At 36.1% G+C, this 27,033-nt stretch overlaps 2 protein-coding genes across 7 annotated transcripts; both read left to right on the top strand.

Annotated features, from left to right (window-relative positions):
* The first annotated feature begins 1,509 nt into the window (after window positions 1-1,509).
* On the top strand, window positions 1,510-4,170 carry LOC140883484 (protein RETICULATA-RELATED 3, chloroplastic-like). 6 transcript variants are annotated; one of them, XM_073289970.1, is made up of 4 exons: window positions 1,519-1,546; window positions 1,697-1,748; window positions 2,000-3,071; window positions 3,990-4,170. In XM_073289970.1, exons 3-4 carry the CDS (start codon window positions 2,021-2,023, stop codon window positions 4,073-4,075), a joined length of 1,137 nt encoding a protein of 378 aa, XP_073146071.1. In that variant the 5' UTR covers window positions 1,519-1,546; window positions 1,697-1,748; window positions 2,000-2,020; the 3' UTR covers window positions 4,076-4,170. The 6 variants fall into 6 exon arrangements, with proteins under 6 accessions (XP_073146072.1, XP_073146069.1, XP_073146075.1 ...); XM_073289971.1 differs by lacking the exon at window positions 1,697-1,748 and having other exon boundaries at window positions 1,510-1,546; window positions 4,001-4,169; XM_073289968.1 differs by lacking the exon at window positions 1,697-1,748 and having other exon boundaries at window positions 1,510-1,546; window positions 3,990-4,169.
* Window positions 4,171-7,408: 3,238 nt separating this feature from the next.
* Window positions 7,409-9,286, top strand: LOC140878162 (uncharacterized). The gene has a single exon (XM_073281774.1). The coding sequence runs from the start codon at window positions 7,409-7,411 to the stop codon at window positions 9,284-9,286; it is 1,878 nt and encodes a 625-aa protein (XP_073137875.1).
* Window positions 9,287-27,033: the final 17,747 nt, after the last annotated feature.

Raw genomic sequence — 27,033 nt, 5'->3', positions numbered from 1 at the left:
TTTTTTAAATTTAAGACATGAATTAAATATTAATAATTAATATATCTTGAATAAATAAATGGACAAAAATTAATTACTCTTGACTAATCTAAAAAATGAAATGAAAACCTAAAAAAACATTGGAAATGACAAAAATATTTAATTAATAGTATGTAAGATAAAGAAGGGCAATTAGAGAATTCACAATTGGAACTCATATATTTATAAGAGTAATAGATATACACTTAAAAAAATAATAGATTAATTATTTAACGTAAAATTAATTAAAATGTGTAGTAGATGGATTTGAAGCCTCAAGTTATACTTTTCTCAACAAACAATCATGAAATATTTGATTACATTTGAAATTCATCCCTCGTGCAATTAAAACTAATAGATAGCAATGATTGTGTTATTACTTAAGAAATAATATGATTAATATACCATTGAATATGTATGATCTTATATACAATCATTAACTAAATATATACCTATCTTCCATGATTTAATACTCAATAAATTAATAATTTCTTTAAAATAATATGTTTATCGTTCCCGACGGCCGATTTGGACCAATGAAATACTAAATTAATGATTTCGATGAATTACTAAGATAATAATTTTTCAGAAGACTATTGTATAAACCTATAGTCCTATCAATATTATAAACCAATAATAATTCACTAAAATTACAAAATTAACGATTATAATTTAGTTAAAATATGATTATATATATATTGTTTGTGTTTTCATAAAATTTAATTATACTGTGTTTTTGTTTGTGTGATAAATTTAATTTGATTAGTGAGTATAAGGAATATTATTTAATTATTATAAACATTGAGTATCACTTATGTATACACATACATATAATCACAGATGCATACATAATCAATTATACATATATATTCGAATAATATGATGCAAGTATTGGTAAAACACAATGACTTTTTATGTGATTAAATTTATGTTAGCTGAATTAAAATACTTTTTTGAAACAATAAATTATTAATTTGTCGATGAATTATTACATTTTTAATTAATAAAATTTCACAATTTCAACATTATTAATTTATATAGATTTTTACGGTATTTTCAAGGTAAATACAGTATAAATAAATAAATGAAAAGGTAAACACATCATCTTTCCCACACAATCTCTTAAAATATTGTGCTTAAAACATTTTTACAAGACCACCACGAATAATTTCATCCTACCTTTATAAGCATTATTTCAATAATATATTTAAGGATGAAGACTTATTAGGATCCATTAAAAAAATAAAAAATCTCATATGTATTAATAAATTTCAACCCTTAAATATACATTGAGACAATGTATATACATGTAAGATCAAACTTACCGACAACCACAACTTATCACATTGGCTTTCAAGTTTTTGAACTCAACACTCCAATCTCAGGCCCAAAAGATAACACTTTAAATGTTGGGTTAATGGGCCAGCCTAATCGTAAAGCCCATTAACAATAAGTAGAACTAGCTAGTGATGAATTGAAGACTCATCTTTCTCCAGTTCTGTATTCTCAGCGATACTGTTGCCACAAGGTCAGTCCACCCATCAGGTTATTTTAAAAAAATTGAATCTTTTTTCTTAAAATGGAGTGAATGCATGTTGGATTCGTTCCAGTCATGGTTATCTTGTCTCATGTTGCTTTTTGTGAATTATCTGAATTTAATTTATGTTTCTGTGAATAGGGTTTAGGGTTTTTGTGTTGGTGGAAATGAAAGAATCCCTTGATCCCAACTGGTGATTGCTCGGACTTATGTTGTTTTGATTATCGATTCTTGCTTTCTGTCGTTAGTGTTTTCAATTATAAATGTAACCATGTACTGCTTATGGAAACTCTGTTTTGGCTTTATTGTGCACATTCTTCAGCTGTGAATAATAGATGCTTTGTTTTAGTTTTATCCCCTTTGAAGTGGTGGGTGGACACGAATTTCAGCGTGCTTTCATTGATTTTTGATTTTGAAATTATTAATGTTTTGATTACTTATCAGGGCTTATCCAAATTTCGAAAGATGGCGGCTCAGCTCTGCTACTGTTCTATTGCTGGCCACCATCACCTCATCACCACCGCTCCTCTCATTGCCAAAGTTGCCCCAAGATTTGCCGATACAACTTTCGGTTATAATATTTCCCTCCCTGCATTGCAATGCAGTACCAAGAAACAGCTAAATTCTGGTTTGGAGTCAAAATATCACGCCCCTTGTGCTGGTGGCGGTGGAGATATTGGTGTTGGGCAGGGTAATAACGGTGGTGGGGGTGGTGGCAGCGGTGGGTGGAGTGGTGGTGGAGACTCGCATGAATCCAAGTCGGCATGGGATGGGTTTGGACCCATTGGGGCTTTTATAAATGGATGGAGGTCAAGGGTTGCTGCCGATCCACAATTTCCTTTCAAAGTTCTCATGGAAGAATTGGTTGGTGTTAGCTCATGTGTTATTGGAGACATGGCATCACGTCCCAATTTTGGCCTTAATGAGCTCGATTTCGTGTTCTCGACCCTTGTTGTTGGTTCCATTTTGAATTTTGTGCTCATGTATCTCCTGGCCCCAACCCTGTCATCTTCAACACTTCCAGGAATTTTCGCGAATTCTCCAGTAAGCCATATGTTCGAACCCGGTCAGTTTAGCTTGTTGAATAGGCTTGGTACTTGCATTTACAAAGGTGCTCTGTTTGCCGCTGTTGGATTTGTGGCTGGACTGGTTGGGACAGGTATTTCCAATGGATTGATCGATATGAAGAAGAAAATGGATCCCAATTTCGAGACACCGAACAAGCCTCCTCCAATGCTGTTGAATGCCACGACATGGGCGATTCACATGGGTGTCAGCAGTAACTTGAGATACCAAACTCTTAATGGAGTCGAGTTTCTGTTAGCCAAGGGATTCCCACCCTTCCTGTTCAAGACATCTGTTGTGGTTTTGAGATGCTTGAACAACGTTCTCGGTGGAATGACATTCGTCGTCTTGGCCAGGTTAACAGGGTCGCAAAGTGTTCAAAAGACGATGCCAGCAGCTGTTGCAGAGAAGGAGAAACCGGTGAAGATCGAGGACGGTGATTCACAAACTAGTGAGTCTTATTCCAAGTGATCTATCTAGGTCGATTTCTAGTCTCTATGCATTGCAAGTCAGTCTCCTCTTGACTATTCACTAACCTTTTTTTAAGCATGGGTTTGGTTTAGGTTCCCAACCAAGTCTCATTTTTGCAGAAAGTTCTTTCACTTCATCATTTTCACTCTTTATTTGTTAACCAATAGTCACACAATTTTTCATGTTTATGTTCAAAATGGGGGAAAAAAAGTGTCAATAATTCATGGTCAATGATTGATTGAACTTGAAGCGTGTGGATGGGGACCCAAATTTAATCTAATATTTATTGGACGATTTCACCGATCTTTATCGGTAATATCCAATCTCATTTATATTTACAATACGAAATAATATATTTGATATAAAAAGTATTATTTTTTTATAAGAAATTCAAATAAAAAATTTATCTTTAATTCGTTGGACTGTCTCACGAGTTTTTGACACAAACAAAAGAACAATTGCCATGGTTCTATGTCCCCAATTTGACAATCAATGAAATTTAATACGGCATTTGTTTATATCTCATCTTATGATCGTCCACGTGGATTTCCAAATATTAAGTTAATAGCTTGCTTGCATGTATTGTGTTGTGTGCAAAGAAAATTGATGGTGGCAAAAACATTTAATTTATTTAAAATAATTGAGGGGTTTATCCATAGGATCGGGAGGGCTAATTGCATCTACACCCCTGTGAAAAGTCTAAAAGACATAAAATATCCTGTGTAAAATTAATAGCATGTTAGACCTTATGTTTTAAAAAAATTAGCATAAAAACCCCTATGAGAGGGTATAAATGTGCCCGAGTTTGTATAACATAGGGGTGAAATGTGCTACATTTTAAAAAATTGAGGGATGTATTAGCCTATTAATATTTTTTATGGGGTTTTATGATTCTTAGACTTTTTACAGGGGAGATTAATGCAATTAGCTCGGATCGGGATAGAGATGCCCACTTTTGAGACTTGTGGACAATTATATTTATAATGGCACGTACCCAAATCACTCAATCTATATCATAAATAATAAATAACGACAATTTATCCTAATTCAATGTATGTTATTTTACTTTTTTGTTTTTGTTTTTTGAAAGCATGTATGTTATTTTACATAAAATAAACTAATAGTTTTTTTTAGAGGAATAAAATAATAGTTGTTCGACCTTTTCTCAAGGAAATTAGGAAAGTCAAATAGACGTGATTGTTAAGAAAACTTCAAATTAAAGCTGTTTTTTTTCCTTAATTGAAAAAAAAAATAATTGTGAGGCCATATTTTGAGTTGACACGTCACACGTGATTATGTTTTTTCAAAATGTTTCTTTAGCATAATTAATTTGTTCCGTGAGGATTTATAATTATTATATCATTATATTATGATTATTCACATCTTTAATTTTTTTTGAAGAAAGTGAGAATTGGTTATTATTCAAAAACCAAAAGGGTGGGAGTGGGGGGGTTCGCCTCGAATCATTTTTACAACCACGCTCCAATCATGCAGTTCATATGCAGAAAATTATTATTTCTTGAATTCTTTTTCACGATTCTATGAAAAAGGTCCAAGTGTAACTTTTTGTCAAATTTGGAACAAATATAGATTGTATTGTATTTAAATAACAATATGTGTACTATAATTTTTTAAAAATTTAATGTAATTTCATTAAAAAACTATGTTTCTCTTGAATTTTGTAGTGCTATACAATGATTATTAAATTGAAAATGTATGGATAATTTAGGAAGGAAATCATTAGATTTTCAGTATGAAAACTTGATGCATGTACGTTTTTCATGGATTTGTTTAAGTTCGGAATTTAGTTTCTCTTAAATAATCAATAATTTCCTGATGAAAATTGGTTTAAATTTAACACACTTGTATTGATATATTTATACGGCATACGACTCAATTCCAAATTTCAATAACCCAACAATATATTATATATATTTAGTTGATTGCCTTCGCATTTTTAATTAAATGGAAGCCACCGTATTTGACTAGAATAAACAAAACCATGAAAGCTATAAAAATAAAACATAACTCGAAAGTAATTTCTAATATCTATAATATATAATAAAACATCAATTTTTTAAGTAATTAACTTGATAATTTAATGAATGGACAAAAATACACTTATTTTCATTCAATAAAATTTGTTACAACAAACTTATTTAAGTAAGTTGAAAAACTAAAATGATTATTAATGATAATCAATATCTTAAATATTTTTAAAAAAATCTTAGACATTTTTTAAAAAAATGTTAATTACGTGAAAAATTTGTGCACGTGAATTATCGTGTGCATGATTTGCTAGTGTATATATATAATCTTACGTGCTTTATTAATTAATGTCCAATCCATACTTTCGATCGAGTTAATTGGCTCATGAGAACCATGTATTATATTATATTTATCTGCATAAAACAAAGTTAAAAAACAAATTAATTAAAAATGCTATTTATCTCCTCAAAAAAATTAAATTTGCAACCTATCTATTATTATAAACAAATCATGCTTCTGGAACAAGGGATTGGAGGGAAACTGGATTAAGTAAATATACATCCAACCAACCATATTGCTGTGTGGGAAACATTTTTTATTGATAATAATAATACTATAGACCAATATTTAATGATATATATTCATTGAAGAGTTGAACCAAGTTTGTAATAACATATAGTATTTGAACTCTGTTCAAAAAATATATATATAGTTTTTGAACTCCTTTCTTTTCGTACAAATTAATTCCAAAAGTTTATAACGTTCCATTTTTTAAAATTTTTTGGGTAACATAATCAATAAACTATTGCAAGTTGTAAATTGAATTTTTCAACGCGTCAAAATTCCTTCTCTAAGTTTTAAAAACCGAATAAAAGCCGTTCAAATAATTGAAGAACTGTCATTTTAAAATACAAGAAGTTGGCATCCAAAATTAAAAATACAAGAAGTTGCATTAGACGCAACCCCACCAATTTCATTGTATATTTAAATATCCTTTGAAATTCAATTGCTTCAGAAGCAATATAGTTTATTTGTGTGCTATATTCGCTCACTGATTATTAATAAACAAATGACAACCATCTCTTTTCATTTTTATAAATGTGCGCCATCCTTGACAAAACTTTCTAACCAAAATTGTAAAAACATTGTCAATGAGTTATAATAGACAATCTGATATCAAAATATAATTTTCAAAAAGAGCATCTAATTCTGGTGTTATCGATGTAGGACAGAGATAATACTTATATACCATCCGTAAGAAATATCAGGGTACATAAAATTAAAATGTTGTTTCTAGTTGTTACAAATATCCGATGCGAAAATATTTAAAATGTGAAAATAACAACAAACCATCAATAAAAAAACACTCAAAAATAATTATGCACAAATACTCAGTCTTCGCGCGCAGTGCCTCAAGACAAAAACTTTCACTAAAAAACTGTAAATCGTTTTACAAAATTCTAATACTAGTGAATGACATTAAAAACAGTTTTTTTCTAAAATAAGTGAGAACAAAATAACTAAAAAACAACTCCTTAAAATCTACTGAAATTAAAATAGTAAAATCAAAAGGAATTGACACGAGAGCAATACAAGTCTTCAACCAATTTTCATATGCTCTCAAAATTTCAAGGTATCCACGAAAATCAAAACAACAAATTGACAAGGACTTCGGCACTCCAGAAAATCTCGAGTTCTTGACTATGCTTCAGCTCTCACTTCTATTTTCTGCTTACTATCTCCAAATTTCTTGATCTTGTTTTCTTATTTCAAATGTGAATCAATCTATGAAAATAAGAAAATATAGTTAAGTTAGGAGATAAATATATATTTTGATAATTGCAAAAATATCTCTTATCAAAATAATCAAAGCAAGCCATATTTTTTCTAGTACAAGTACATCAAATATCAACCAATTAAATAAGATATATAAAAAATTTAAACTTCAATTCCAACAAAAATAAAATAGTGACCTTCACCATCAATGATTCATTCATTTTTTCATGAGATGTGCTCGAAAGGTAGATCAAATGATCAATGACTCATTTTTTTTAAAAAATTTCCCATGTGAAATCCGTGTTACTCATATAATTAACCAGCATCGTTTGTAATTTTCATCGGGACCCACAATATTATTTCATGTTGATATCTAATATTGTATAGAATTATACTGGATATAAAAAATGTATAAATAAACATTACATAAAATATAGTATAACTTAGGATTTGTAATAAATTAAACCCCAACATAAAAGTAGTGCTTCTTAAAGTGAGGCCCTCACATACCAAAAACCAACATCAAAAGCAACAACCAAAACACTCTATGCCATGGAACCCGATGGAGACTCGCCACCCATCTGGTCTACCACCTCCACTCCCTTCGTCCCCGTCCGCCGCCGCCTCCGCCTGTCTTCGGTACTTAATCCGGCGACTCTTACAATATCCTTCGTCGTCCTCATATCGATCCTATTTTTCTTGCTCCCTCCGTCTCTGTCTCTCTCACGCAGTAACCAGGTTCTTAAGCCCAACAGCTCCGTTAAAAAGAGCTGGAATTCCATTAACATCTTCTTGGTGTTATTCGCTGTTCTTTGTGGTGTTTTTGCTCGAAGAAACGACGAAACTTCATCCTCCTATGGTGCAGAGACTGCGCTAATTAACGCTTATGAAGTTGTAAATAGCGGAAGTCGATCTGTTTCGGGTGCTGATTGGTTAGAATCTCCCGATCGGAAAGCTTACGCTAGATTAACGAGTAGTTATGTGAATACAGGTGGTAGCAGATTGAGGAGGAGCAGCAGTTCTTATCCCGATCTCAGGCAAGAATCACTGTGGGGAAGTGATGGTGAAAAGTTCAAGTCTTTTGATGATTTTGAGGTTGATTTTCACCGTCCGCCGGGAAATTTCCATCGCCATGTGAGGCAGAGTCATGAGGTGGAGAAGGATGCTCTTGTTGCTGAGATCCCTGTCAAGGAAATTCCAGTGGACAAATTTGAACTCAAGAATTCCGTCCCGTCGCCACCGACACCGACACAGCCTGTATTGCAGGTGCCTCAGCCTCCGCCGCCACCTCCTCTACCGGTGAAGAGGAGGCGATCTGTTCATACCGTCGCAAAACAATATAATGTTGAAAGGGGAGGACCCGAAGCTGAGCTTAATGAAAAAAGATCGTCGGAAACACCTCCACCTCCGCCGCCGCCGCCTCCTCCCGAACTGAAGTTTCACCCTCTGGCTGAAAGGCGTGAAAAGTTCAAAGCGAAAAAGAGTGGAACAACCAAAGAACTTGCGACGGCAATAGTTTCACTTTACCAGGGTACTCAGGGGAAGAGGAAGAGGAAAGGGAAAAGGAGAGATCTTTACGGAAGCGCCGCTCAAAATTCTTCCCCACCAACCGTACTAGCACCGTCGTCGTCAATTCCGTCGGTCCCTCCACCTCCGCCGCCACCTCCTCCTCCATCTAAAAAAGTATTGCAGAACTTCTTCAAAAAAAGCAGTAAAAGCAAACGCGTCCATTCCGTTTCCACCGCTAACCCACCTCCTCCACCCCCACCGCCGCCGCCGCAAAGCTCAATTTTCAACAGCATTTTCAAGACGGGGAGCAAAAGCAAGCGATTTCAATTGACATCAGCATCGTCCCAGTCCCCTCCGCCGCCACCTCCACCACCCCCTTCCACAATATTCAATTCCTTATTCAAGAACGGAACCAAAAGCCGGCGTCTCAAGTATATAGAGAACCCACCTCCACCTCCGCCTCCGCCGCCACTGCTTCCAACAACAGCAAGAAGCCGCCCGAAGAACAGCCCAGCAAGCACCGGCAAACCACCGAAACCCACAAAATCATCCACGTCCCACCACGAGAGCGTGGCTATTGCGCCAGCCTCGCCATTGATCCCCATGCCACCGCCACCGCCTCCACCCCCGTTCACGATGCCAAAACTGAAATTCATCACGAAGGGAGATTTTGTCAGGATAAGCAGCGCCAACAGCTCTCGGTGCAGCTCCCCGGGACGGGAAGATTTTGACGTCATGTCAGTGAAATCAGACGGTGGAGATTCAATCGGGCCCTCATTTACCTGCCCCAGCCCTGACGTGGACTCGAAGGCAGACACTTTCATTTCGAAGCTCCGAGATGAGTGGAGGTTGGAGAAAATAAACTCCTTGCGAAATACGGGCTCTTCTTCGGCCCAACTCGGCTGGTCAGGCCCAATCTGACTTTAATTAATTATGTGGCTTGGAATTTCCTTCTCTTTCCTTTGAAACATTGTAGTTCAGAAATCCGACACACGCACACACAATTTAAAAAATAATAAAAAAAAAATAATCCCAAGGTATACATTAGATTGAAAATATATATTTTTTGTGTGATAAAAGATTATATTTTTGGCTCTATTTTAATTTTTTCCCAACTCAGTGGAGCCATAAAAGTACGTGAGGTAGATTGCCAATAGTATTATGTCTGCTCGATGATAATTTTTTTTTTTTTTTGAGTAAATGATTTTTTGAATTGCGTAGGAGGAGCTTGAATTTGAGTTATATGATGTATAAGCATCGCAAATTCACAGACCAAGAGATCGGTTGTAAAGAATGAGACTTATGATGATATATATATATATATGAGCAATGCTACATGTGCAACGAAATTTGTACAATAATTTTTACACCACACAAAATTCAATACAAAAATTTAATTTATCAAATCTCATGATACATTGAATGCAAAATCTCACGATATAATATCAAAATCTCACGAGATAATAACAAAATATCATGACATAATTGTTGTAAATATCGTTGTACGATATATTGGTTGTACCTCTAGCATTATTTTATATATATACGTTTTGTTATCATATCAAAATCTCATGTATCTAAAAGTAATTTGAGTGTATTTATTGATTTTCATTGTTATCTTTGGCCGATAAACTTTAGTTGTGTATGCGTTTATGACAAGTACTTACTAACTATGCTCATGCACATAAAATAGTGTCCACAATAATTTTATAATCAATTTAATTTTCTTTCTTTCATTCTTAAATAAAATTTCTTTTGTAAAACATTGTTTCAGCGGTCCTCCATGTTAATTGTCCATTTAATAAGCGTCCTTTGTTTTGTTGCTTAATTCTGGAAACTCCAATTCTATACACCACCGCCACCACTAGTCCACTACCACTACCACCACCACCACGAGGAGGAGGAGGAGGAGGAGGAGGAGGCTTGTCATTATATTGAGGTAATTCAAAACAGGAAATGTCTCGTGGTAATATATGTTTTTTATCTATTGGAAGAAACTCTTGAATCGTTCTTCAATAGTTTGTGGAATAATTTGTCCTTCTGGTTTTGGTAATTTGGATAAATTGATAATGTCAAATGAATTTGAAGTATTTCTATAAACATGAACTTGTAGAGTCGTCGTAGCTTTTAAAACATCGATTTGCCAATTAGAAGTACACCAATAAATGACTAGACGGATATATTAATAAAAGAAATTAACATCAATTTGGGGACTGATATTTACACTACATCTTCTCTTAATTACATTCCATATTTAATATTTATATTAAAAAGTGACAATGATATCCTTTAAATTATTGGTTTTATTTTTAGTAAATTCTTTAATGATTTTAATGAGAAAATCCTAGAATATGTTAATTACTCGAAAACTTATGGTTAAATTTGCTAATCATTAAACACAAAATAACAAAAATTAAATACTAATTGTTATTTTTATTTTTTGCTAATTCATATTTGTTTATCAAATTTTCGTACTAATGATGTTCGTTTTATTTTTTATTATATATCTTCGTATTTTATTATATTTAAAAAAATAAAATTTTAGTTAAGCATAATATCTTCTGTCATACTTAATATATTTGTGTATTTCAAATTTTTATAAAATAAAAAATAAAAAATAAAAAATATTTAATATTTATATACATAACGTAGATAAAATTTAAATAATAGTTTTATACTATAAAATCTAGTTGTTAATCACCGAAGGACATAATAGAAATATATATATATATATATAATATAGAATTTTTTAATTTTATCTTATATATAAAGATATTTTGTATATTATATCACATTTAAATAAAATTTTGGTAAATCAACATTTTTACATCCATTATTTCATATAATTTCGTGAAAAAAATTGTCTAATATTTTGTATAATCATACTAAAATAAGATAAATTATAAATATTTAATGATTAAATAAAATATATTCGTTACTTTATTTATTATATATGATAAAATATTAGAATTTTTTTTAAAAAATATTAAACTTTAAGTTGTTGACATATAAAAATATTGTATTTTTAATGTCTTTTAAGTTAGAACAAGAAAATATTATAAAAAGATAATTAACAGGTCTAATAATATATTATTTAAGTAAGATAGAGTGTTATTAAAATTTTTTTGAGTATAAATAAATTTATATGTGTATATAAAAACAAAAAAATATTTGTTCACCGTACGTAGTCATACGAAATTTCCACGGTTTGGTTATCAATTTTTTTTTCTAATTTTAATTACGAATATTTGAAAATAGAAAGTGAAAAGTTGGAAAGTCAAACCAGATAATGGTTTACGTTTTTTTAAATAATAAGTTCTTGTAATTGGTCACAATTCCTATGCTCCACTAATATGCTACATTCCTTGTTCCACCAATGAATGTAATGATATGTATATTTTTTACCTGCTAATTTTATCAAACAAAATCTATTAGATATATTTCCAAATTAAATAACCTCTCATATATAAAAAAAATCATTCCAAAAACAAAATTATCTTTATATAATTAATAATGCCTCACGAACAAAAAAATATTTTAAAAAAATAACAATTAAGGATTGACACAAAGATATAAAAAAATTAATTAATCCAAAATTTATTTTATTTATGTAATATATATATATATATATATATATTTATATATCATAATAAAAATAAATAAAAAATTGTCAGGATTGAATATTTATTAGGTATTTTTTTGATACTTTTTCTATTATAGTTATTGTTTTTTTAATGAGTTAACCACTTTTTATTATGTGATATTTTTGTTAATGAAAAGTGGAATTTTTGGATAAATTTAAAATTTTTTGGTATCTCTGTGTGTTATCACTCTGTTGATATTTTTATCATTTATATATCTTACCTACTGGACATAGGTTCACCACTCGATGAGGTTTTGTTCTATTTTTTTCATTTTGTGTTTAAATATTTTTATTGTTATGATGATATATATAATAATATAAAGAAAATAAAATCATTCGGATAAATTAATTTTTTTTAGTCTCTTTGTGCTAATCATTAATTTTTTTTGAATATATTAATTTTTTTAAAAATATTTTTATGTTCTTGTGGAATTAAAAATCATTATGTTTTTGGAATGATTTTGTTCATATACAAAATGTTGTTTAGGAAAGATATCTAAGACGTTTTGTTTATAATAATTAACAAGTCAATGACCAAAAAATTATAAAAATAAATTTTTTTTTGGAATGATTTTGTTGATATATGAGAGTTTATTTAATTAGAAAATATATCTAATAGATTTTGTTTGATAAAAATTAGGGCCCGGGCTATGCTGCACCGGGTGTGCTTCACCCGGTGCAGCATCTGCCCTTCATTGGCCCGATTTGTGTGGGTCCCAGGCCAATGAAGGGCTAAGATCCCACCGGGTGAAGTACACCCGGTGGGGCATAGCCCCTCCCAAAAATTAGCAAGTAAAAAATACACATGTCATTCCACTCATTGGTAGAGCATGAAATGTAGCATATTAATGGAGCAGATGAATTGTGGCCCTTGTAAGTATCACGGTTGAATATTATGTTCTTTTGATTCTGGAAGCTTTAAAGTCTTAGTTATCGGATTCCTCTATGATTGGTCTTATTTTAGATGATTGTAAAATCCTTGCTATGGATACATGATATTCATTCCATATCTATTACTTTGTTGGAGGATCAACGATTGTTCATGCGTTACAGCGTTAGCAAGAAAAACTTATTCTTTGTCTGGTCCCGAGGGCAAAGTAGTTCCTCCGCCTTCTGCTGTTTATGACGTAATTTTCAGTGATTTGATTTAACGTATTTAGTTTTATCCGGAAAAAAAGTTATTATAATACTAACTTTTTTTTAACTATAACTACTAAATTAATATCCCATCAACTATGGATTTCATTAGAATTTAGTTTAAAAAACACATAAATTGATTTTTTTTTTAGACCGAGCAAATAATCATTTTTTAGTTATTGAAAACACTCAAAATTGGTATAAAATAATTAAATTATACAAAAAAATAGCTTCTCGTGAAATCATGAATTTTTAGGCAAAAAAACAATATTCTGAATTATTTTAATTTAAGAAGAGTGATGGTCACGATCTTATTTTTAATTAATCACATGTATTTTATTCATTAAGCTGCAACCGTCTATAACCAATTTAATTTAGTTTTGATAATTTAAGGGTAAATTATAAATTCATACCCAAACCTATTTTCATCTTACATTTTAATATCTAACCCATTAAAACTTATTTTCTACTCCCTGGAGAGAGAAAATTTTGTTTAAAAATATCAATTCTACCCTTATCTATTAAAAATCCTAATAAATCACTAAAAAAAAGGTGAGAGAATGGATACTAAAAACAAAATAAATCCAAATAGTATTTATATAAAAATTAAAATTAAAATCAAAGAACATAAACCATATCATATACATGCTTATGTTGATACAGGAGCAAGTATGTGTCTACCAAGTAAACACATACTCCCAACTCATTATTGGAAGAAATACGACAAAGGATTAAAAGTTCGAATAGGAGATGAATCAATAATCATGCTTAATACAGTAGCAGAAAAATTAAAAATAGAAATAGAAGAAACAAAATTTGTAATACCCATTATATATCAAATAGAATCAGGAATGAACATTATAATAGGAAATAACTTTTTAAAAGAATATATTTCCTTTACACAATTTGAAGATCACATAACTTTAAACAAAGGATCATCAATGATTTACATTCCCAAAATACGAACAACATTTCGCGTGAAAATAAAGGATTTACAAAGAATTTTCATAAACGAAATACAAATCCAATAGAACTAAAAATAGAAAATATTTTAACGATTAATCCTGAAAAAAAAATCATGAGGAAATTTCATGATATTTGTTCTGAAAATCCTCAGTACAAAATTAAGAAACGAAAATAATTCATTGCTTCAATAAAACTCAAAGACCCTAATATCACAATCCGTGAAGCACCAAGAAGATGTAACATGGATGGTGTACAAATATTTAAAAAAGAAGTTCAAGAATTATTAAAACTTAAGATAATCATCCCTAGTAAGAGTCCACACTCTTCACTAGCCTTTTATGTCAGTAAGAAAGATACTGATAAGGAAAGAATAATAATTGATTATCGAAAAATGAATAAAGCAACAATTATGGATGGATATTATATCCCAAATAAGAATGATTTACAATCTTATATAGGAGAAATGAAATATTTTTTCAGTTTAGATTGTAAATCAGGATTCTGGCAAATTCAACTAGAACCACAAACACAATTACTTACAGCATTCAGTTGTCCAAAAGGATAGTATCAATGGACTGTATTACCTTTCGGACTCAAACAAGCACCAGATATCTTTCAAAGATATATGGATGAATCTTTTAAATCATATATAGATTTTTGTTGTGTTTATATAAATGACATATTAATTTATTCAAAAACACTAGATCAACATTATAAAGACCTCATGACAGTATTAGATATTTGTCATAAAGATGGAATCATACTTTCTGAAAAGAAAGCACAATTGTTTAAAACAAAAATAAATTATTTAGGATTACAAATAGAAGATGGAAAATATTGTTTACAACAGCATATACTTAAGAAAATTCACGATTTTCCTAGTGAAATCAAGGATAAAGATCAATTAAGAAGATTTTTAGGATTATTAACTTATTCTGGAAATTACATTAAGAAACTTGCAGAAATCAGAAAACCTCTTCAGGTAAAACTTAAACAAGACTACAAGTGGAAATGGTCTAAAAAAAATACTAATTATATAGACACTATTAAAAAAAAATAATTAGTAATCTTCCTAAGTTATATTTTCCTTCCAATAAAGATATAATAATAATTGAAACAGATGCTTCAGATGAATACTGAGGAGCATGTTTAAAAGCTTATACTGGAGAAAGAAATTTAGAAGAACTTACTAAAACAGCTACTAGAAATTATGAAGAATTATGCAATTATACATCAGGAACTTTTCAAGGTGCACAATTAAATTATCATTCAAATGAAAAATAATTATTAGCTTTAATATTCACAATTAGGACTTATGAAATTTATCTTATTCCTAAACCATTTTTAGTAAGAACAAATAATATGAATTTAACATATTTCAAGACAAGAAAAATATCAAGAAATGCAGGGAGAAATGCAGCAAGACTAATTAGATGGCAATTGGAATTGAACCATTATCAGTTCGAGATCCAACATGTCAAAGGAATGGATAATTCATTACCCGACGCATTAACCAGAGAACTTCATCCAAATTATACTATCCGTAGTAACGGAATAACAAAAGAGATCCTAAGTGATCCAAAAAATAACCACGAGTCATCCGAACATGCCTTAGAAAGCATGATATAAATTGATGAAATGAGATTTATATTCAGAGACATGAATTATTTTATGACTTTCAGTCATCCGAACATGCCTCAGAAAGCATGAGAAATATAAATTGATAAAAATGAGATTTATATTCAGAAACTTGAATTACTCTATGCGTAAAGACAATCAATCTCATTTATGAAGATTGATTCAATTCTTTAAAAGAATTTCATAAATGCAATGATACGCATAATAAAACTATCCGAGTTACTCACGAAAAAGAGTTAAATTTCTAACCATTTATACATATATATATATATATATATATATATGTTTTATTGTGCAGGATGGAGCAATTAAATCAATTAGAAAAACAATTGATTGACATAGATGAAGAAATTCAGATTCTTCAACAAAGAAAAAAAAATATAAAAGAAAAAATTCAGAGGATTAAAGAAAAGATGACAACATCATCATCATCATCCTCACCAAAAACTCCAATCAAGTTAGCAACTCCATTTAACAAAATAATGGAGATGAATGAAAAACAGTCAGTGGTCACAGCCGACACTACCGTGACTCTCATCAGCCATATCCTGAAAAAAATTGCATATTAAAATCCCAAATGCGTAAGAATTACTCAAGACTAAACTAAATCCCAAGTACTAATCCCAAAATCTAAGCATGCTCTGATACCAAAAATGTAGTGACCCTGCATGGTATCACCTACTAACTGGAAACTAATAGCATGCATTAAACTTAATACAGCAAAATAACTTAACAGAGTAACACATGCGGAAAACAAACCATAATTTACATTAGCTTAGTAATAAAATCCAGGCTTAAATCTGTAGTGATACAACCAAATCGAAAACTTAAACAGTAAACATTATACAGCTATATCAAATCCTGCTGTATAATAAAATCCTCAAGGCTCCTGCTCCCTAGTCCTGCCTTGAACTACCAGCTCCGTCCATCCTGCGACCTGCCCCATGGAATAGGGTGTCCAAGATAACAACTAGGACGTGAGCACTAACGCCCAGTACATATACATGAGTAAACATATGTATATAATGCATACAACATGATGATTGGTACAGGGTCATCTGAAAAGTCATGCTCAGAACCGGCGCCACATGAGTGCTGCCACCGCACGGATCAACCTCTGGGTGCAACCACACTCGTCTAGTACACCAGAGTAGACAGACATAAATTCCCCCGCCGTCGCGGTACTCTCAGTGACAGACTATCGAATATAGAGCTGAGCGGCTCTATAGTCAGGTATAACAAGGTATAGGCTCAACGTGTATATGCACATGACATGAATATAGAAAGCGGTAAATCATATATCATGCCATATAATAATGCCAAATAAATGCAACATATAAACATGTATACTCGCTGGCAATCTCAGTCAATGTGTACGTACCTCTAGGCTAGTTCAAGTAAAGTAGGATCCTAGGTTCCAAGCCTATATTCAAAAATTCACCGTATCACTACATAAATTCTATAAGCCTTAACTAAGCTAATAAGTACTCCCAAAACTTAAACAAATTCCCGGACCATACCTTCGTCCGTAGTTAGCCCTTTGGAGTCGCTAGTCCCGGATGACTATAACCACACCTTGGTTATTCCAGAACCTCTATTATAACCGATAGGGCCCTCAAGTGTATATCTCACACTATATAACTGAAGAAAAAAACTCGGGAATTCGTATTTAGAAATGAATCTGAGAAGCCCTATTTATAGACAAAATTCCCGGCCAGGATCGGAACTTCCGATTTCAGGATCGGAGCTTCCGATCCAGCTCACTGCGTGCATGGGTGACACGACGGGATCGGAACTTCCGATCGGGCGATCGGAGCTTCCGATCTGCTCTACGTTCAAAACTTGTCAAAACTCGCGGCTGAGTCATCGAGCATTGCTGGCAGCTGGAGATCGGAACGTCTGTTCCAGGATCGGAGCTTCCGATCTCGGTGCTTCCGATGAGGTTCCGAAGTGGCTGGGATCGGAGCTTCCGATCTGGGTTCGGAGCTTCCGATCCGGACCAAAATCAAAAGCCCAATTTCTCTTCCGAAGTCCAATAACACTCCGAAATTTATTAATTACCAACCCTTAATCATGTTTATCATATTATTATCTTAAAATGGAATCTGGGTTACTACATTCTCCCCACCTTTAGATATTTTGTCCGCGAAATAACATCTAAAGACAAATCAAGATAACAATATGAAATATCAAACCATGTTTTATTACAACAACTGTAATTACATCTTAATGGTAAATCAAAAGTACAAAGCAAACAACTCAGGATATTCCGCTTACATACGACTTTCAGTTTTCCAAGTTGCTTCTTCAATGCCTCGGCGCTGCCACTGTACCATCACAAGTGGTATAGTCTTGTTTCGAAGAACTTTCTCCTTCCTGTCTAGGATACGGATTGGTCGTTCAACAAAAGACAGATCTGACTCTAGCTGAATATCAGTAGACTGAATCACATGAGATTCATCAGCTATATACTGTCGAAGTAACGACACATGAAAAACATTATGTATACTGGAAATATTTGGCGGTAAAGCCAAACGATATGCAACATCTCCGATCTTTTTCAGTATCTGAAAAGGTCCAATAAAACAAGGAGACATCTTGCCTTTCACGCCGAATCTTATCACCTTCCTGAAAGGTGATACTCGGAGGAACACATATTCACCAGGCTCAAACTGAAGTGGCCTGCGGTGAATATTAGCATAACTGGCTTGTCTATCTTGAGCAACTTTGATCCTATGTTTGATCAAATCTACCTTGTCTACAATCTGCTGCACCAATTCAGGACCCTCAACTTGTCGTTCCCCGACTTCATCCCAGAATAACGGAGTACGACACCGTCGACCGTACAATGCCTCGAAAGGTGCCATATCAATACTACGATGATAACTGTTATTGTAGGCAAATTCGATCAAAGATAACTGATCCTGCCAAGATAAGCCAAAATCCATGACAGAAGAACGTAGCATATCCTCCAGCGTACGAATCGTCCGCTCTGACTGCCCGTTAGTCTCCGGATGATATGCAGTGCTCAAACTCAGAGTGGTACCCAACGCCTCCTGAAAACTACCCCAAAAACGTGAGGTAAATTGCGGGTCTCTATCACTGACTATGCTCACTGGAATCTCATGTAATCGCACTATCTTCTGGATGTATAAACGTGCCATGCGATCATAAGAATACTCCCGGTTATAAGAAATAAAGTGTGCTGATTTTGTCAAACGGTCAACAACGACCCAGATAGCATCACACTGACGTGAAGTCATAGGTAAGTGGGTAACAAAATCCATAGTTACGTGCTCCCACTTCCATTCGGGAATCTCAAGATTCTGCAGTAATCCACCTGGTCGTCGGTGTTCAGCCTTGACCTGTTGACAAACCAAACATCTCGAAACAAATTGATACACACTCCTCTTCATTCCTTTCCACCAGAATCTAGTTTGCAAGTCCTTATACATTTTCATGCTTCCAGGATGGACTGATAATCGACTCCTATGAGCTTGAGAAAGAATATCATTCCTGAGCTCCGCAACATTAGGTACAACCACTCGATTAGATAAGCACAATAAACCATCTGCCTGAAAATGAAATCCAGATGTATTAACTCCATTGGTTAAACGTACCAAACGCTGAGTCTTAACATCAGATATCTTAGCATCTCTGATCCGAGAATACAATGATGGCTCAGACAAAATAGTATACAACCGAATCCCATTTCTCCCTTTCTTGTGCTTGAACGTAAAACTCAATGAACATCACTCTTGAATCATATGAGATACTTCACTAGTCTGAAGTGCAGAAAGTCTCACCTGCCGATTCAAGGCATCAACAGTAAGATTAACAGAACCTGGATGATATTTGATTTCACAATCATAATCCTTCAGAAGATCCATCCAGCGTCTCTATCGCATATTCAACTCCGCCTGAGTGAATAAATACTTCAAACTCTTATGATCCGTAAATATCTCAAATTTCTCGCCATAAAGATAATGCCTCCAAATCTTGAGCGCAAATACAATGGCGGCTAATTCGAGATCATGTACTGGATAATTATTCTCATGCGTCTTCAACTGTCGAGAATCATAGGCAATAACATATCCATGCTGTGTCAGAACACATCCTAACCCCTGACCAGAGGCATCAGTATAGACAACATAACCTCCTGATCCAGAAGGTAGAGCTAGCACAGGTGCAGTAGTAAGACGTCTATGCAGCTCGTGAAATGACTCCTCACAATCCGAGGACCATATGAAGGCAACATCTTTCCGTGTAAGCTGTGTCAAAGGTCTGGCCAACTGTGCAAAATTCTCGATGAACTTACGGTAATATCCAGCTAGACCCAAGAAACTACGAATCTCAGCAACCGTCGTCGGACGAGACCAGTTCAGCACTGTCTCTATCTTACTAGGATCAACAGATATCCCTTCATTAGAAATCACATGACCGAAAAACACTACCCGATCAAGCCAGAATTCACACTTGCTCAATTTCGCATACAACTGCTTATCTCGTAACATATGTAAAATAATCCTTAGATGCTGTGCATGCTCATCCTTGTCATGAGAATAGACAAGAATATCATCAATGAAGACGATGACAAATCTATCCAGATACTCTCGAAATATCTGATTCATCAGATTCATAAAGACTGCCGGTGCATTCGTCAAACCGAATGGCATCACCAGAAATTCATAATGTCCGTATCTGGTCCTAAAAGCAGTCGTAGATATATCTGAGTCTCGTACCTGCATCTGATGGTATCCAGATCTCAGATCTATCTTCGAGTAAACAGAAGTACCCTGTAATTGATCGAACAGATCATCAATCCGCGGCAAAGGATACTTATTCTTGATGATGACACAATTCAACTGCCTGTAATCAATACATAATCGCATCGATCCATCTTTCTTCTTGACAAATAAAACAGGTGCTCCCCACGGAGAAACACTCGGACGAATATATCCCTTATCAAGCAAATCCTGTAATTTCTGTTTCAATTCCCTCATCTCTGAAGGTGCCAGATGATAAGGTGCTCGGGATATAGACGTAGTTTCTGGTACTAAATCAATACCAAATTCAACCTCTCGCACCGGAGGAAAACCAGGAATCTCATCAGGGAATACGTCAGGAAACTCGCTGACAATCGATAACTGATCAATACCCGTACTACTCGTGGACATATCAACTGCATAGATGAGGTAGCCCTCCCCACCTGACTCCAAGACATGACATGCCTTCAGAGCCGAAACAAGTGGCATCGGAGGTCGCGCACCCTCACCATAAAAATACCAGCTATCACCCTCAACCGGATGAAACTGTACCAGACGCTGATAACAATCCACAGTAGCGTGATACAAAGTCAGCATATATATTCCCAAGATACAGTCAAAATCTGCCATCGCTAATATCATCAAATTAGCTGCTAACACATTACCCTCAAACTCCAGAAGGCAACCCATCACTAGACGCTTAGTTACTATCTCTTGCTCCAACGGAGTAGATACAACCTAAATCCATATCTAATGATACATAAGGTAATCTATGTCTCTTAACAAAGCGACTAGAAATAAAGGAATGCGATGCTCCAGTATCAATTAAGACAAGTGCAGGAATACCACATAACAGAAAGGTACCTGCCAACATGCGATCGCTTCCCTCTGTAGCCTGCTCCTGAGACAGAGCAAATACCTGCCCTTGAGTCTGGGGACGATAACCAGAAGAACTCTGTGGTGCTGGCTGCTGACGTGGAACAATAGAAGCCTGAGATCCAACATGTGATCCCGATCCACTAGCAGAACCCATGCGCTGAGGACAATCTCTCCGCAGATGTCCCTGCTGACCGCAAATATAACAAGCACCAGTTGCTCTCCGACATGAAGCTGCAGGATGCTTCCCTCTACAAAACTCCTCCTCCTTCTTCTTCTTTCCAAAACGGAACATACCTCGTGAACTACGAGATCCAGATGAAGTAGTAGGAGTAGAAGAAGACGTAGGTCCAGATTGCACAACAGATTGATCTCGAGGCTCAAAAGATCCACTAGGCTGTGCTGGCATCATCAACTGTGCCTGCCTATTTCTAGTCTCCACAAGACGACAACGGTTCACCAAATTCTCAAAAGATACCGGGTCATCACAGATGACAACCTGAGAGTAGATATCTTGGTTCAAACCTTGTAGAAAGATATCATACTTCGATGCATCACTCTCATTAATATGAGAACTGAAAGGTAGCAGATCAAGAAATCGTTGCTGATATTGATCAATAGTCACTGATCCTTGTCTCAGAGTAAGCAACTCCATCGATCGTGCTTGGCGAACAGCTGGAGGAAAATACAGTTTCTGGAACTCCCGACAGAAATCCCCCCAAGTCACCTGTCCTCTCTCAGTACGTGCCTGAGCAGCCTTGGCATCCCACAAAAAACGTGCTCGATCCTCTAGAACGAATTCTAGAACTTCCAATTTCTGATCCTCAGTACAATCGAAAGCACGAAAAGTACTCTCGAGTTTAGACATCCAGCTTCTAGCTTGTTCAGGATTCTCGCCTCCCACCAAAGGTTTCAGTCCTACTTGCATGAACTTATTGATAGAGTAGCGACGTCTACCCTCATGATGACGATGTTGATCATCATGATGGCGGTGATGACGATGAGGATGACCACCTCCCTGGCCAACACTACCGTGACTCTCGTCAGCCATATCCTAAAAATAATTGCACATTAAAATCCCAAATGCGCAAGAATTACTCAAGACTAAACTAAATCCCAAGTACTAATCCCAAAATCTAAGCATGCTCTGATACCAAAAATGTAGTGACTCTGCATGGTATCACCTACTAACTGGCAACTAATAGCATGCATTAAACTTAATACAGCAAAATAACTTAACAGAGTAACACATGCGGAAACAAAACCATAATTTACATTAGCTTAGTAATAAAATCCAGACTTAAATCTGTAGTGATACAACCAAATCGAAAACTTAAACAGTAAACATTATACAGCTATATCAAATCCTGCTGTATAATAAAATCCTCAAGGCTCATGTTCCCTAGTCCTGCCTTGAACTACCAGCTCCGTCCATCCTGCGACCTGCCCCATGGAATAGGATGTCCAAGATAACAACTAGGACGTGAGCACTAACGCCCAGTACATAGACATGAGTAAACATATGTATATAATGCATGCAACATGATGACTGGTACAGGTTCATCTGAAAAGTCATGCTCAGAACCGGCGCCACATGAGTGCTGCCACCGCACAGATCAACCTCTGGGTGCAACCACACTCGTCTAGTATACCAGAGTAGACAGACATAAATACCCCCGCCGTCGCGGTACTCTCAGTGACAGACTATCGAATATAGAGCTGAGCGGCTCTATAGTCAGGTATAACAAGGTATAGGCTCAACGTGTATATGCACATAACATATGAATATAGAAAGCGGTAAATCATATATCATGCCATATAATAATGCCAAATAAATGCAACATATAAACATGTATACTCGCTGAAAATCTCAGTCAATGTGTACGTACCTCTAGGCTAGTTCAAGTAAAGTAGGATCCTAGGTTCCAAGCCTATATTCAAAAATTCACCGTATCACTACATAAATTTTATAAGCCTTAACTAAGCTAATAAGTACTCCCAAAACTTAAACAAATTCCCGGACCATACCTTCGTCCGTAGTTAGCCCTTTGGAGTCGCTAGTCCCGGATGACTATAACCACACCTTGGTTATTCCAGAACCTCTATTATAACCGATAGAGCCCTCAAGTGTATATCTCACACTATATAACTGAAGAAAAAAACTCGGGAATTCGTATTTAGAAATGAATCTGAGAAGCCCTATTTATAGACAAAATTCCCAGCCAGGATCGGAACTTCCGATTTCAGGATCGGAGCTTCCGATCCAGCTCACTGCGTGCATGTGTGACACGACGGGATCGGAACTTACGATCGGGCAATCGGAGCTTCCGATCTGCTCTACGTTCAACACTTGTCAAAACTCGCGGCTGAGTCATCGAGCATTGCTGGCAGTTGGAGATTGGAACGTCCGTTCCAGGATCGGAGCTTCCAATCTCGGTGCTTCCGATGAGGTTCCGAAGTGGCTGGGATCGTAGCTTCCGATCCGGCCCAAAATCAAAAGCCCAATTTCTCTTCTGAAGTCCAATAACACTCCGAAATTGATTAATTACCAACCCTTAATCATGTTTATCATATTATTATCTTAAAATAGAATCTGAGTTACTACAGGTAGTGCGGTAAGACCATAGCACACCGGGGACGTCCTCCACCCAACTTTTACCAGCACCAAAGAGTCGGGTTTGTAAAGTTTGGATGATAGTCCTGTTAGTTACTTCCATTTGTCCGTTGCTTTGGGGGTACGCCACGGAAGTGAATACCTGCTTTACCATCATCTCTGTGTACCAATCCTTTATTTTCTTTCCCTGGAACTGCCTCCCATTGTCCGAGACAAGCTTTCGGGGTAAACCAAATTGGCAAACAATGTTCTTCCAAATAAATCCCAACACCGCCTCTTCAGTGATTCTCGCTAATGGCTCAGCCTCCACCCATTTAGAAAAATAATCCACTGCCACCAGTAAGAACTTCTTCTGTCCGGGGCCCACAGGAAATGGTCCCACGATATCCATGCCCCACTGATCAAAATGGCAGGATGCCCACATCGGCTGTAACTCCGCCGCTGGCTTATGAGAAAAGTTCCCAAACCTTTGGCATCCTTGACATGTTTTGACTACCTGCCGGGCATCCTGCTGCAGGGTGGGCCACCAATATCCCGCCAATAGGGTACGCCGGACCAAGCTCAGAGCCCCTCTGTGATCTCCGCAATAGCCTTCGTGTATTTCCTGAAGTACATAGCCCACTTCTCCTTGGGCTAGACACCTTAGCAAGGGACCCTGAAAAGATCGCCGGTATAACTTTTCATTAATCAAGGTGAATCGAGTTACCTGCCTTTTGAGCTTTCGGGCATGTGCCTCATCCCCAGGAAGGATTCCTGTCTGCAAGTACTCCACAAGGGGAGCCATCCAGGATCTTTCCGAGGCCTCTTCTTCCCTTCCTTCAATGGCCATCATCGACCCGGACTGTTGTATCACCTCCCGGCTATCAATACCAGTGAGGGATGATGCTACCCTGGCTAGGGCGTCTGCCTCCGCATTATGCTCCCTGGGAATTTGCTCAATGCTTCAGCTAGAAAATTCTTCTCCCTGCTGTTTGATAAGTCCCACATACTCCTGCAATCTCATCTCTCTGATGCCAAAAGTTCCCTGGACTTGCTGTACTACCAGTTGAGAATCCGAATACACAATCACATGCCTAGCTCCCGCCTCCCGAGCCAATTTCAAGCCCGAGATTACTGCTTCATACTCTGCTTCATTGTTCGACTTGAAAGATGATAATCTTATCGCCACTTTAGTTTTTTCCTGAGTGGGAGAAATGAGGATCACCCCCTTTGGAAGATCCCTCTCGGGGTCCTTTGTCAGGCCCCCGTGGCATTACCTCCCGGGCTTTTGAGGGGTCAGGCCTATTGTTTCGCAGGGTGTCAAACCGGGGTACCCAGGGGCGTCCCCGCTGTTTTTTCTCCACATGCTTTGTTTCTTTGGGTATAGGCTGCCTCGGTTCCACGATGAGCCTCCGGTACTCATTAGTGACGTGTGTGTTAACCCGGTGTATCGAACAGTATTTTCCCGGCCTTTTTGGAGGCAACGGCTGAACATTCTCCTCACACAAGTGGAGTTCCCTATCCCGGGTTACCCTGTGAGGAGCAAAGCGGCAAGCCTCCCTGGTTGATCCTGCCTTCTTCTTCCTTGATTACTCTGGTTTCCTTTCTCCTTTTGTTCTTCCCTCCTGTCCTTTTCCTTCTTCTGTCGCTGGGCCTCCTCCATATTGATATATTTCTCGGCTCGAGCCAAGAGGTCCTCAAAATATCTGGGAGCCCTCTTGACTAAAGACCGAAAGAATTCTCCTTCTTTAAGCCCTTGCGTGAAAGCAGTGATTTTGGTTTCAGGTGCACACGCAGGCACTTCCAGGGCCACTCTATTGAACTTTTTAATATAAGCTCTTAGAGACTCCTCATTTAGCTGCTTTATCTCGAAGAGGCTAAGAGTGGTTTTCTTGTATCGCTTGCTGCTGCTGAAGTGTTGCAAAAAGACTTCCCGAAATTCTTTGAAAGTCTTAATGCTTCCTTCTTCCAGATTTTCGAACCATCTCTGGGCGGAGTCCACCAAGGTAGTTAGAAACACCTTGCACTTGATTTGATCCTCATAGCAATGCAACATTGCCACGTTTTCAAACCGGGTTACATGCTCCTCGGGATCAGCGCTGCCATCATACTCCTTGATTTTGGCAGACTTGAAATAGACTGGCAATGGCTCTCCAATGATTTCCGAAGAGAAGGGACAACCCAAACTTTTGACCCCCGAAGATTCCCGCGGGTCAGTATTCTCCAGTTTTTGTATTTTTTGTTTCAACATTTCCAGCTCCCCTGCCATGGTGACATTTGCCGATCCTGCATGTGAATTTCCCTCCTCCTCCACGTGTATGCCTTTATTCTTCTCTTTCTCGGGCCTCGGCCCTGGTTCTTCTTCCCCTTCTATTTCCTTTTCATTATCCTTCCCTTGGCCCTCTTTTTCTCCTTGTTGTATCGCCATGATTCTTTGTACAGCCGCGTCCACCATAGCGTTCATTTGTTCCTGGATTGCAGCCACTGCTCGATGAGAGCTTTCAGGATCATCAATGATGGTCATATCTACGCCTTAGACTCACTTCTCACAGACGGCGCCAATGATGCGATTATCACAAAATAACTACCCGGGGATGGGTAAATTCTCGAGCGGAAAAGGTAGGTGAAGATACAAAATATATGAATATCTTATCCGTTTGGAGAAGAAGTTCTACGAATATTTTTTAGAGAGTGAGTCCATAGCCCTACCTTGCCCCCCAGGATGGGCTTTTATACTCGCCCACCCGGGTCCTCAATGATTACTGGGTATGGCCTTACTGACAACTTTTAGGGTGATAAGATGGTTATCACGTGTGATTTAAACCCCCACAATTTTCGGACAGAGCCCACTCCTTTGGATCATGTTTAGTAATGATTGGATTTGTGATTTGAACCTGACACACTTCAAATAAACGTGGCCGTTTCCTGGCCCTAAAAATAAAAAGGCCGGGGCCCCACTGGTTTTCCTTTCCTTTCCTAACTTCCGAAGGCTTACTAAGGGAGGTTCTAGGTCCCAGGCCCCTTACCCGGGTTCCTTTCGATCTCCTGT

This window comes from Henckelia pumila, chromosome 2 (genome assembly GCF_033568475.1).
Source record: "Henckelia pumila isolate YLH828 chromosome 2, ASM3356847v2, whole genome shotgun sequence".
Classification (NCBI taxonomy): Eukaryota; Viridiplantae; Streptophyta; class Magnoliopsida; order Lamiales; family Gesneriaceae; genus Henckelia; species Henckelia pumila.
This window is presented reverse-complemented; position numbering and strand designations above follow the sequence as displayed.

Excerpts from the sequence above, each read along its gene's own strand:
- LOC140878162 (XM_073281774.1), top strand. The coding sequence starts at position 7,409 with ATGGAACCCGATGGAGACTCGCCACCCATCTGGTCTACCACCTCCACT.
- LOC140883484 (XM_073289970.1), top strand. The coding sequence starts at position 2,021 with ATGGCGGCTCAGCTCTGCTACTGTTCTATTGCTGGCCACCATCACCTC. Across the intron at positions 3,072-3,989 it reads GGACGGTGATTCACAAACTA|ACTTTTTACAGGGGAGATTA; the intron begins GTGAGTCTTATT and ends TATGATTCTTAG.